Source organism: Physeter macrocephalus, chromosome 14 (genome assembly GCF_002837175.3).
Source record: "Physeter macrocephalus isolate SW-GA chromosome 14, ASM283717v5, whole genome shotgun sequence".
NCBI lineage: Eukaryota > Metazoa > Chordata > Mammalia > Artiodactyla > Physeteridae > Physeter > Physeter macrocephalus.
The window spans coordinates 45688973-45701761 of NC_041227.1; the positions used below are offsets into that span (position 1 = coordinate 45688973).

General features: G+C 45.1%; 1 protein-coding gene across 1 annotated transcript; it reads right to left on the minus strand.

Moving 5' to 3' along the window:
* Positions 1-7675: 7675 nt before the first annotated feature.
* SMIM26 (small integral membrane protein 26) lies at positions 7676-9129 on the minus strand. Its single transcript, XM_024123556.3, has 2 exons — positions 8971-9129; positions 7676-7981 (listed from the first exon to the last, which is right to left on the minus strand). Exons 1-2 carry the CDS (start codon positions 9086-9088, stop codon positions 7815-7817), a joined length of 285 nt encoding a protein of 94 aa, XP_023979324.1. The 5' UTR covers positions 9089-9129; the 3' UTR covers positions 7676-7814.
* Between the last annotated feature and the right edge of the window lie 3660 nt (positions 9130-12789).

Below are 12789 nucleotides of genomic sequence, written 5' to 3' on the forward strand. Positions count from 1 at the left end.
TGGAAGCGCGCTCCGACCCCCCGAACCCGCGAGTCGACGGCCCGCCCACGTCGGCCACACCCACCACAGGTTGGTCCCGCCCATCTTGGTCCTGTCCCCCGTACAGCTAGATGAACCCCGCCCGGACGCTGGAGTCCCGCAACCCCCTTCCCCGCCCCCACACCCCAGCCCGACTCACTGGTGCCCAGACAGTAGTTTCTGACCCCGGTTTCTTTTCACAAACCCCGGCCTGAGAGACAGTCATCCCTGAATCCCAGCTTTGTCCTGAATCCTAATCCTAATCGTGTGCCTCCTTCCATGTTTCCACCCTTCTGCCCCCAGATTCTCCCAAATTCTTTTTCCCTTGTCTTCCTGCCTCTGTAACTCCTCAGAAACCAGACAGGAGAGTATCTGCTGCCTAAAATAGCCATTTAACTGTTTAGGTATTCATTTGACCTAGCCGTGTCCTGGCAGTGCGCAGATATGTGATTCTGTAATTGTAATTCCTCCTCTAATACTGATACTTGGCCCCTCTCCCAGACTTGTTGGAAGATTTGAATAATATATACTGTGCAAAAGTGTTAGAAAGCTGCAAAGGACTGTGCAAGTATTACCCTAACAAATTATTATCACTGATAAAAACAAGCGCTTCTCCGTGTGTCTTCTTCTTACAGCCTAATAGTGCTGGTGGGTGTAGAGGGAGGGAGTTCAGGATGTTCCCGAACCAAACTTGGGTCTGCTCTACCCTGCTTTTCCTCCTGGCACCTCAGAAGTGGCAGTTGGTTTGTGGCCTTTTTGTGTCTTATTGTTCATAACTGTCCCTGTGACTGTGCATGGGTGCAGTTATTTGCAGTTTCTTATAGTTTCTTTGTATCTGTTGCTGTAGGAGATGTTTGTCCAGGTGCAAGCACTCAGGTAGAGGGTCCCAGGTCCCCACCCTTCTCTCCTGAAACAGGTCATAAATGTGAGAGGTGCCCTATCTACACTGGGAGGGAGGGAGCAGCCTTATCTCCAAAGACAAAAGCACACCAAGAAGAATCTGAACCAACAGGCATTGCTAAATTTCCCCCAGTTTGCTCTGCCTACCTCATATTCCTTAACCTATCAGGGTCCTCCACGATTACTCGTGCTTCGTCAAACCTAACAACAAAAATTACACAGGTCTGTTTCTTTGGGTCTTCATCTCCTTATGAAGGCTCTCATGTCATGTAAAACTTAAATAAATTTATATGCTTTTCTCTTGTTCATCTGTCTTTGTCACTTTAATTTTCAGACCCAGCCAGGGACCTCAAGAGAGTGAGAAAAACTTTTTCCTCTCCTACAAGAAAAAGCTTCAAATGGAGAACAAGGAAGAGACATTTGGCCAGAAAAGACTATACTAGTATACATGAGTGTTAAATACTGCACACTAAATTGCCAAAGATAGAATCACCAGTAATGAGACAAACAAACATCATATACTTCTGATATTGCACCAAGAAAGACACCATGTCACTTTTGTGGTGTTTCTGCCAAAAATGTAGAATCTGAATCCAATCATGAAGAAACATCAGACAAACCTAAATTAAGGAACACTCCACAAAATAACTAGAAGGATCCTTCAAAAATGTCAAGAAAAAGAAAGTCTGAAGAACTGTTCCAAGTTAAAGGGGACTTTTAAAGAGACAGGAAAACTAAATGTGATGCATGAACTGAGTTTTATCCTAGCCAGAAAAAAAATAAAAAGAAAGAAGTGCATATTGGGACAATTGGTAAATTTTTTTTTTAATTTTGCATCAAATCAACATATCTCAAAACATTTTGATCTCAAGACCCCTTTACATTCTTAAAAATTGTTGAACACCTCAAATAGCTTATATCTTAAGATTTTTACTTGTACTAGAAATTACAACCTAGAAAAATTGTTAAATATTGACTTATGGTAATTTTTTAAATGACAATAATAAATCCATTATATACTGACATTAGAGCAATGAGATCATGACTTATCATGAAGCCTCTGAAAATGCCATTGTACACTCTTGAAAGAATAGGAATGAAAAAGTCAAATATCGTCTATATGTTATTATAAAAATAGTTGGAACTCTCAGCTCCTCTAAGGAGGATCTCAGAGAACGCTTTGAGAACTGCTGGATTTGGTAATGGCATTGAATCAATATTAATTTCCTGATTTTTATGTAAGAGAACATCCTTGTTTTTAGGAAATACACACATGTACTTAGGGGTAAAGGGACAACATATCTGCAACTTTCAGATCTGGCGAAGAATGATATATACAGAGAAAATAAAGAGAGTGATAAAGCAAAGTAAAATGTTGACCACTTGGGCTATAAGTGAAGGTAACTTATTTCAAAATAAAACGTTTTAAAAATATACCAAAACACCAGGATTCTTTTTACATATTTATTGAGCTCGAAAAGGTCAATATGAGGAGGCAAAAGCATCCAGCAACACTTCTTGCGGTGCCTCCTTCCCTCTGCACTCTCTCCTTTGCCAGCTAAATCACCACTCTCCTCATGCTTTGTTTTGTTTTTTTTTGCGGTACGCGGGCCTCTCACTGTTGTGGCCTCCCCCGTTGCGGAGCACAGGCTCTGGACGCGCAGGCTCAGCGGCCACGGCTCACGGGCCCAGCCGCTCCGCGGCATGTGGGATCCTCCCGGACCGGGGCACGAACCCGTGTCCCTTGAATCGGCAGGCGGACTCGCAACCACTGCGCCACCAGGGAAGCCCTCTCCTCATGTTTTTGAATTCCACCTTGTGCTATTAACTCTCACATTTTCATTTCCATTCCCAACACATCCTCTGTGCTTGTGCTTCCAAATGCCTTCTTGACCTCTCCACTTCCTTGAACCAAATTAACAGACTGAAAATGGGATTCAGGCTTTCCACCCCTGCCGTATAAAAAAGAATTTGGTCTTTGTTCTGGGTTTCTGGCACGGAGCTTCTAAAATCCTTGGAATTTCCCAAGGGATAGGAGTTCCTAATGAAACATTTCAGGGTGGGAGCCGGTCACCAGGAAGACCAATCACGTGGTTAGGGGGTGGGACTTTGAGGAGGGGCTGTGGGATGCGGCTGGAGATTGAGTTCAGTCGCACAGCAGATGAGTCCATCAGTTGTGCGTATGAGATGGAACCCCAGTAAAAGCTGTGGACACTGAACCTTAGCGGAGCGTCCTGGCTGGTGAACACACGCATGAGGAGCCTGCACCCTGGTTCCACCGAGAGAGCACTGAAGCTCTCTGTTGGGGACCTTCACAGACCTTGCCTGATGTGTTCCTTCGTTTGGCTAGTTCTGATTTGTATCCTTTATAATAAAACTGTAAGTATAAGGCTTTCCTGAGTTCAGTGAGTCATTGCAGTAAGTTATCAAACCTGTAGGAGTCATAAAAAACTCCCAAATTTGTAGCCAGTTGGTCAGAAGTAAAGGTGGCTTGGGGACCCCCCCAAGGTGCACCTGGCATCTGAACTGAGGGCTGCCCTTTTGGGGACGTGCCCTTAGACTTGCAGGGTCTGTGCTAAGTCTGGGTGGTTAGTGCCAGGACTGAATTGCAATCCCCCAAGCCCCCCACACTCCACCAGCTGGGCCATCCTGATTCAAATAAATGGCTTCACTGTTTCCTCCAGCCATAAGTGACTCATGATTGCTCTTTCCCTCTCCCCGAGTATCTAGTACATCAACAAACCTCCTCACTCCCCCACACGAACCCCATGCGCCCTCTTCTCTCCAGCCCCAGTGCCATCCTGCTCCATGGCCCCGTCATCTCTCACCTGCATCTACTACAGCTGCTCAGTGGTCTCCTTACTGCCACTTTTGTCTTCACCCAATCCATTCTCCATAAGAGATAAAAGTGGTTTCTAGAATATCAAGTCTTCACGTTCCAGACTCTGAACTTCTTTAAATTGCTCAGGTAATCCATTTGTTCCTACCTCAGGACCTCAGCATCCGCTGGTCCTCCACCTGGAATGCTCTTCCCCTATTCTTTGTCCATCTCACTCCTCTCCTTCCTTTAATTTTCAGCTTAAATGCCTCCTCATCGGAGAGAACTTCTCTGACCACATAGACAAAGTTAAGAGTCCTGGTTCCCCATTATTCTCCATCGCTATCCTATGGTTTTTCCCCCATAATCTTCTGGCAACTTTTCTTTTTTTTTCCTGGCAACTTCCAATCACTCCAGTGCCCGATAATGTGTTCTATTAGTATCTCGTGCTTACCATTCTATCCTAAGCATCTAACACACTGCCTGGAGCTCAGTAACATTGCTGAATGAATACATGTGTGAACTTGATTTTTTGACTAACAGGGGTCATAGATTTACAGTATGGCTGTGGCTGTACTGGGCATCCGATCCAGACACAATGTTCAGAAGTACAGGAGACTATCTCCTCCTGGTGCTTCCTCTGAAGCTGGGACACCCTGCCCAGAAGCCCCCCCGAGTTTCACTAGCCAAAGTGAGATCACATGACCATGCTTAACCCAATCAGTAGCAAGGGAGATGGGACCTACGCCCCCTGACTGGCTCAGATAAGAGGTTCTCACCTGGGGCATAGAGCCCCCCAGGGGTTACCGGAAATGTGTGTGGGGAGGGGTGTCTGAAGCTGTCACAAGGTGTGAAGATTGTTACAGGCATTTAGTGCCCAGGGAACTTGAAATGCTAAAGCTCTTGCAACACCTGGGGCAGTCCACAAAATGGACTGTCACATCCACAGAGGCTGCAGTGCCCCCTTGAGAAACACTGACTTGGACCAATCAGGACCTGGGCCAGTCCCCCTGAAGCACCTGATGGGATGAGCTCAGGGTCTGTTATAAAAGAGGAGTGGGATCAGTGGGTGCTGGGAAAGCAATCAGCACGGTCGACCAAGAGGTTATTTCAGCTCAAGGCCATGTTGAATGAGTGATGTTGAAGAGGCATCTTCCTAAATCTTTTCAGCAATCTCCCAAATTCTTGAAAGTGAGATTGCTGGATCAAAGGATGTGCCATTTTCCATGTTGATACACGCTGCTAACCTGCTGTGCTGAAGAAGCGAGCTGCTACCCATGGAAGCCCTGTTTTCAGAGGACAGGCCCGTTGTGATGAGGCAACTCCCTGGGGAGCCACAGGGAAGAAAGCAAAGCGGCTGGAGGACGACAGAAGGGGACTGCATTTATCACCAGAAAGAAGGCCTTTCACGCCTCATTTCCAGGAGTAGCTAAGACATTCTATTCCTAAGAATAATCACGTGTGCACAGACACTTTCTCATTTGACAGTCACAACCCTATTAGTAGACAGACTAGATATTATACCTCTTCTTCAAAAGAAACCAAAGCTCAGAAAACACAGGGGATTTTTCTATCACGAAAAGTTAGGTTCCATTTTTAAAAAGAAATTAATAGGGAGATGTGATTTGCTTAGAGTTACATCAACTGTAGCAGAGACCCAAAGTCACAATGGCTTAAACTACGTAGAAGTTGATTCTTTCTCTCCTAAAGCCCTGGGCTGTGTGGTACTCCACAGGGCCGGAAAACCCAATTCCTCTTCTCTTGTTGCTCCACTATCCCTCAGGAGTCCTTTTCATCTGAATGGTCCCCAATGGCTCCTCCAGAGGGACAGATGTCAGGAAGGGGGCGCACGCTCCGGAGATACATACATCTTAAAAAAAAAAAAAAAGAAAACCCACTCCCTCTAAATACTACCAGACCTCAGAATTTCGGGAAACTTATTTCCAATCCTGCGAACTCTCCTTCAATGGGTGATTCCCAACTTCTGAACAGACCGTGTTCCAAATGCACTTGCAAGATAGACGTTTGGAATTCTGAAAACCTTCTCCCAGAAGAACACTTGAAATTATATTTCCGTTGTTAGATTAGTCCACAAAGGCCTATTTAAGCCATGATTCAGCAGAACTACAGGAATTGTTGAAGCTCCAGGCTCTTTGGAGCCACAATTGTTTTACTGGCCGGTCAGTAATGAGTGTTATGGAGAGAGAACGTGGTCTTAGCACAAGCAGTTGGGGTTGAAGTGTTTTAAACAAGAAGGAATATATATATATACACACACACACTCAGCTCCCAGAATTCCTACAGCCAGGCATCCACCCCGGGGTGGAGAAACCTTCTCTGGGGAAACTGACCTACAGAAGCAGGTATCTTAGTGCCTCCCGATGAAAGTCTGGCTTGCTGCCTGGAGTGGACACTTGTCCTGGTATCTACCTGCCCAGCATGCTGTGATCATCCTTCCTATATCCAGGAGATGCCCCACTTTGAGGGTCAACACATCCCTGATGCGGAAGCCAGAAACGCACTTTCCCAGTCTCCCTGGCAGCCGGGGCCCAGGCATGAAACTGAGATTCCGAGGTGAGTGATGAGAAGCGGGCTGCTCTGGGAAGCCATTCAGAAACTCCCTTCGACCACCGTATGCTGCTTCTTGCACATGTTTGATGCCCATCACAGGGGTCCACCGGGGTGCCCACCCCACTGGCACTGACCCATTCTTGACCTCTGATGTCCAGTGAGGAGCCTCTGCTGCTGACATCTGAAGCTGCTACTTGCCATCTTGGAGCCTCTGTCACTTAGGCTGACTGCCCCAAAGCACTGCTCAGGCCATCCACAAGGTAGAACCGACACCAAGGAGAAATCAAGGCAAAGGTTTGAAGGTGACAGTACTATAACAGGAACCCAGAAATGTCCCATTCCTGTCCTACCAGGAATCCCTAGTCCTCACAGGGTCCCAAATAGCTGTGCACAAGAAACCCAAATGGGCAAAGAATGCTAGTTTCTTACTAACTGAGGCAGGACTCAGTGATCCAGAGGAAGGGATCCGATACACAGGGAACTGACTCTCACAGGAGTGGAAGACAAACTCTGGCTTGGAAGAAGCTGATCAGACTTTTGACACTGTAGCTGCAAAGTGATGTTACTACAGAAATAACGGGGACAAAACTGGTGTGCAGTGAGAAAGGCAACAAGGCCCCAGGCAGGCTCAGTGAGTGGCTACACTACATTCCTGTTCCTGCTGCCAGGCCCTCCGAAGACCTCAACATACTCTGCTTGAATTCTGAGCTGTCCATACTCAGTTTTTTTTTTTTTTTTTGGCTGTGCTGCACAGCTTGTGGGATCTCAGTTCCCCGACCAGGGATTGCACCCACGCCCCCATCAGCGAAAGCACCGAGTCCTAACCATTGGACCACTAGGTAATTCCCTGTCCACACACATTTTTAATAAACATCTCTTTTTGATTTGATCGCACTTATGTGGGTTTGTTACTTGCAACCAAATGAGACCAGCGGAGAGAACACTGCAGCACTCAAGGGCAGGAACCCTGCTGTCCTCACTTTTTATCCCCTATCTCTAGAATACTGGTAGCCACCGTTGGGGTTTAATCCACTCCTGCTGAAAGAATGAGGGTATCTGTACTGCTCCTAAAGAACAGATCGAGTCTATTTAATCCAGGAGTTATAATCTAATTCACAACATACTTACCAAGCACCCACTAGTGCCCAAAGGGCTGCTCTAAGTCCCAAACTGAACATGGAGATTTGCTTAAAGGAACCACAAAAGCTATGTCTGACAGCAACATGAAAGGAATATAAAGTTACATGAACTAATTTCAGAAAACCAAGCTTATGGAAGCTCAATATGACATTTCACTTCAATCTTTTACTCCTGTGAGTATAAAAGGACACCTCCTGAATATGCAAATTTACTTTTCTTCAAGGAAATATTTATTGCATATTATTAGTGATTCTATTTTACAGCAAAATTAAATGTATACACTTTTCACAAAGAGAAAGTGGAAATCACAGTATCTCTCAAATTTATATACTGAACCAAAGTCCTGTTTTCAGAATTCAGCCGTCCGTCATGATTTTGGTCCAGGGCCACCAGTCCATGATTTCAAATAGTTGACGATCCTGGCAGTAATTGGAACAAAATCGTCTCTATATGTGACAATCGTTTCCACATAAAACCCTTCCGGGGGTTCAGACAGTTCATTTGTTGAGACATCCTTTTGTTCTACTTCACCACCTTAAAAAAAAAAAAAAGGAACAGCTGCATCACTAACTTTCATTTTATCTTACTTTATTTTTTTATTGAAGTATATAGTTGATCACTAACTTTTAACTTTGGCAGCAGTCATTAGAATTAATAGTAAAGTCTTCGAAATAAAATAAACTAAGGTAAGAATTACCCCCACCCCCATCAGGTTCCTGACACCGTTTTCTTTCTGTAAAAAAGAAAATTTAAATAATTTTTTTAAATGACCACTACAGAGATAAATGTTTTAAAATGCTTAATACTGACATGTGCACTTTCAGGCCATTGGTGATCTTCAACACCAAATATAATCTTCAGCACAGTTTTTACATAAAAAGCTTTACTGAGATAATACTTATTATACAATTAACTCATTTAAAATAAATGTAAATTCAGTTTTTAGTATCTTCAGATCTGTGCAACCAGCACCAAAATAAAGTGTAGAATATTTTCATCCACAAAAGGAAACCCCTTATTTTGTAGCAGTCGCTCCCCCACCAGCTCCTCCCCTTCAGCCCCAGGCAGCCCCTACTTTAGACGAAGCCACAGATTTCCAAAACATTTTTTAAAGCTGCGGGATTTCCTTTTCCTCCCAGCAACTGGGAAGATTTCAGTACTCCTTCGCTGGTGTAAGTCAGCGAAATCGTTTGGTCGCCAAATGCGACCATGCAACCAAAGCAGGACTGAAGTTACAGAAGCATCGCCTCTTTAAAAACCACTATCCAAGGTCTTTGAAATTCCACCTGGAACCTCACGGATTCTTCAGATTCTGAGGGTAGGGGCGGCCTCGCTCAATAAACCAGCAAGGTTCGGGGAAGAGGCTCTAAAAGGTCGTTGCTGGCAGACTCCACGATAATGCGCGGCTCTAAGCACCGCTTCCCGGTCTCTTCGCGCGGCACAGCGAAGCCACTTCTGCGACCCCCCGGACACGCCCCACGCAAGGCCGCGCGTCCCCCGGAGGTCCCGCCCGAGAGCCGTACCTGGCGGCTTGCTCTTTCTCTGATTCCACAAAAACAAGGAGCCCAGCAGGGTCCAGGCGCCCAGTCCGTACAACACAGACATCCGCCGGTACCAAGACAGGGCCTTTTCCGGACGCATGCCGCCGCCGGGCGTAGCTCGCTCCTCCGAGTCTCAGGGCGGAGGCGGGCCTTCCGGTGGGCGCGTCACCGCCACCGCCGCCTCCAATGGGGAGCCGCCCCGGGTGGCCGCTTCCTGCGCCGGCCCCGATGCATCCTGGGGCGTGTAGTCCAGACGTGGCGCTGGGCAACGCACTCGGGTCTGGCGCCTGGGGTCCGGAGACGATCTTGCCTCCCACGTGACGGGCCCCAATGACACTTTCTCTCAGGCAAACCTCCCACTTGCAAAATTGTAAGGCCTGCCTTACATAGGCTTTAGGTGGCCCTTGTAAAGCTTAATTCCTCCCCTTCTCCAGCTCTCAGGTTTGCGAGGATACCCCGTCTACACCCCGCAACTCATCTTCCCCATCTTCCTGCCTGGAGCCCTGTCTGGTGCGCGTGGGTCCCTCCACGTCTGAATTAGCCCCTCCACTGGGCTGTGGGTCCCATTCTTCTCTGCCTTTCAGGTCCCTGGCCCACCTCCATCTCACGCCCTTTTCATTCTGTTGTTCTTTACTCCATCATACAAACGAGCCCGCGCCTCAAAAACAAAAAGTCTCCACTCGATCCACCATCAGCTTTTCTCTTATCCGTACATTTCTTCGAAGCATAATCTACCCCCACTCCCAAGAAACCAAACAACTTGAGAGCAAAAGGGATGTGTTGGGCACAGAGTGGACACTCAGTAAACTGCCATAGCCAGTAACTACTTTGCAGCCATAATCAGACTTGATTTCCAGCGCATACGACTCCACCTGCTCCTTTCATAGCTTCGAAAACATAATTTTCTTCAGAATCCATTTATCCTTCAGGGCTCTTCCCGTTTCTCCCACCCTCTAGAAATTGGTGTTTTGCCACACACAAAAATTAACGCTAAATGGATCATAGGCTTAAATATAAAAGCTAAAACTACAAACCGCGAAGAAAAGATCTAACACAACAATTGGAAATAAACTACATCCAATATAAAATAAAAATTTTTTTTAAAAAGGCGATCTTTGCCATCTTGGGATAGGCAAAGATTTCTTAGAATACAAAAAGCATAAATCACAAAACAAATATTGGTAAATTGGACTTTTTCAAAATTAAGTCTTTTGCTCTTTGAAAGGTAGTTAAGAAAATGAAACAAGCCACAAGATAAAATATTCAAAGTAGGTATATCTGACAAAGGACTTGTATCAGAATATATAAGGATATCTTACAATTCAATTATAAAAAGACAACCGAACTGAAAAACAGGCAACAATCACTTAACTAAAAAAGATATACAGGGGCTTCCCTTCCATGGTGGCACAGTGGTTGAGAATCTGCCTGCCAATGCAGGGGACACGGGTTCGAGCCCTGGTCTGGGAAGATCCCACATGCCGCGGAGCAACTAGGCCCGCGTGCCACAACTACTGAGCCTGCGCGTCTGGAGCCTGTGCTCCGCAACAAGAGAGGCCGCGACAGTGAGAGGCCCACGCGCCGCGAGGAAGAGTGGCCCCCACTTGCCGCAACTAGAGAGAGCCCTCGCACAGAAATGAAGACTCAACACAGCCAAAAATAAATAAATTAATTTTTTAAAAAAAGATATACAAATGGCCAATAAGTACAGGGGCATTGTTAGTCATCACAGCAATGCAAATTAAAACCACGAGACACCCTTACACACCTATTAGAATGACTAAAAATTATGTTGAGAATACCAAGGGTTGTATGGATTTGGAGCAATCAGACCTCTAGTACTGGTGGGAACATAAAATATCACAACCTCTGCAATACTGGCAGTTTCTTAAAAATTGAAGTACCCCTACTGTATGAATCAGACGTTCGGTTCCTAGTTATTCACCCAAAGGAAATGAAAACATTATATCCACACAAACATACGTACATGGGTGTTCACAGTTTTATTCATAAGAGCCCCCAAATGGAAACAACCCAAATGTCTATCAACTACTGGATGGATAAAGGAAATGTGAGTCTACCACTCCATAATAAAAGGAACTACTGTATTGTTCCATGCAATTGCACGGATAAATCTCAGATGAGTAATGTTAAGTGAAAGAAACCAGGCACAAAAGAAACCAGACATAAAATCCTGGAAGCAAATTCATCTATAGTGGGAGAAAGCCGACAAGTAGTGGCCTCCGACCAGGGTGTGCAGAAAGGGAAGGACTAAAAGGGGCCGGAAGAAACTTTGGGGGCAGTGGAAATGTTCTGTGTCTTGATGGTGATGTGATGGTGGTGCTTTCATGGGTGTGCACATCTATTGAAACTCATTGAACTGTACACTTTAAATGGGTGCAGTTTATCGTATGTAAATTATACCTCAATAAGGTTGTTTTTTAAAAACAAAACAGGAAAATCAGTATTCTGTTCCAAGCTTGCTTCTCTTCTCATACTGAGCAACTTTACTCATGTTATTTACTTTATACGTTTATGACTCTCAAATATACGCCACAATCTCCTGAAAGATCAATGCATACTAATTACTGCCAACCTGCAGGGCATTTTCAGTTCTACCCCACAAGCTCCTGAAACTCAAGAGCGGCCAGGATTGAATTTATCAACGCCACCCCTACTGCACCCCGCCCCCCAACAGAAAAGAAACCTTTCCTGACTCACCCTCTCACCTAACACCTCATCCATCACCTGTGTCTCGGGCTGGATTCCAGCCTCCTTCCATCCAGGCTGCCACTCTCCTAATTGATCATTTCAGGAGTTTCCTTGCTTTCAAGATGGAGTTTATAGTTACTAGGCACGCTGGCCCAGTGTCTCCCTCTCGGGATGGCTGCTCACCAAAGAACACTAACACCCACCTCCACGTTCTCTGGAAACAGCCACCAGCACCCACAGGTGGGACCTGCATGGCTCAGGGTGCCCCTCGGCACCTTCACTCATTGTCACTGGAGAGACACCAGAGCCAGCTGGGTCTATCACTTTCCTCCTGTCAATTGGAAACAGGCCCAAGGAGGTACAGTTTCAACCCTAAACTGGATACACAGGCTTATGTACTCTTCTGTATGATCTACCTCAATTCAAAATTATATCCCAAATATAAGAAAAATATTCTATGGAAAAGGTACAGTAAATAAAAGCCTTAGGCATTTAAAATGTAATTGTTAAACATTTTAAAATAGGAAACCCTCCCAGAATTTTGAGCAGAGGTTAAGATGGCAGTAAGTACAAATTCAAAAGATAGAGCATTGGAATCAATCCAGATGGTCTGACAGCCAATTAATAGGAGTTCCCAGCTTTACTCTTCTACATAGCACTCATTAGCTTCTTAAAAAATTATATAATTTACTTCTAATTTTTTAATGTTGGTCTTCCCTACCCAGAATATAAGCTCTGTGAGAACAGGAATTTCTGTTTTATTGACTACATTCCCAGGCCCTAGAAGACTACTCCAAACATAGCAAATACTGAATAATTATTTGTTAAATGATTGAAAAAATGCCTCCAAAGTTCTGAGATAAAATTATTTTGCGCCTACATTTTATACTCAGTAAAGCTGTCAGGTATGAAGGCAGAACAGGTTCTGTGAATTATCTCTTGTATGCTCTTTTTAGGAACAGTCACTTAAGGCAGCAAAATGACTTATGAGATAAAAGGAATACTGGAACTAACCTAGGAGTCCAAACAAAAGAAATTCCTGGATGACTGCTGTCCTAGCAATTGGCCCATGTTAAAAGGGGATATAAC

Excerpts from the sequence above, each read along its gene's own strand:
- SMIM26 (XM_024123556.3), bottom strand. The coding sequence starts at position 9,088 with ATGCGTCCGGAAAAGGCCCTGTCTTGGTACCGGCGGATGTCTGTGTTG. Across the intron at positions 7,982-8,970 it reads GAGAAAGAGCAAGCCGCCAG|GTGGTGAAGTAGAACAAAAG; the intron begins GTACGGCTCTCG and ends TTTTTTTTTAAG.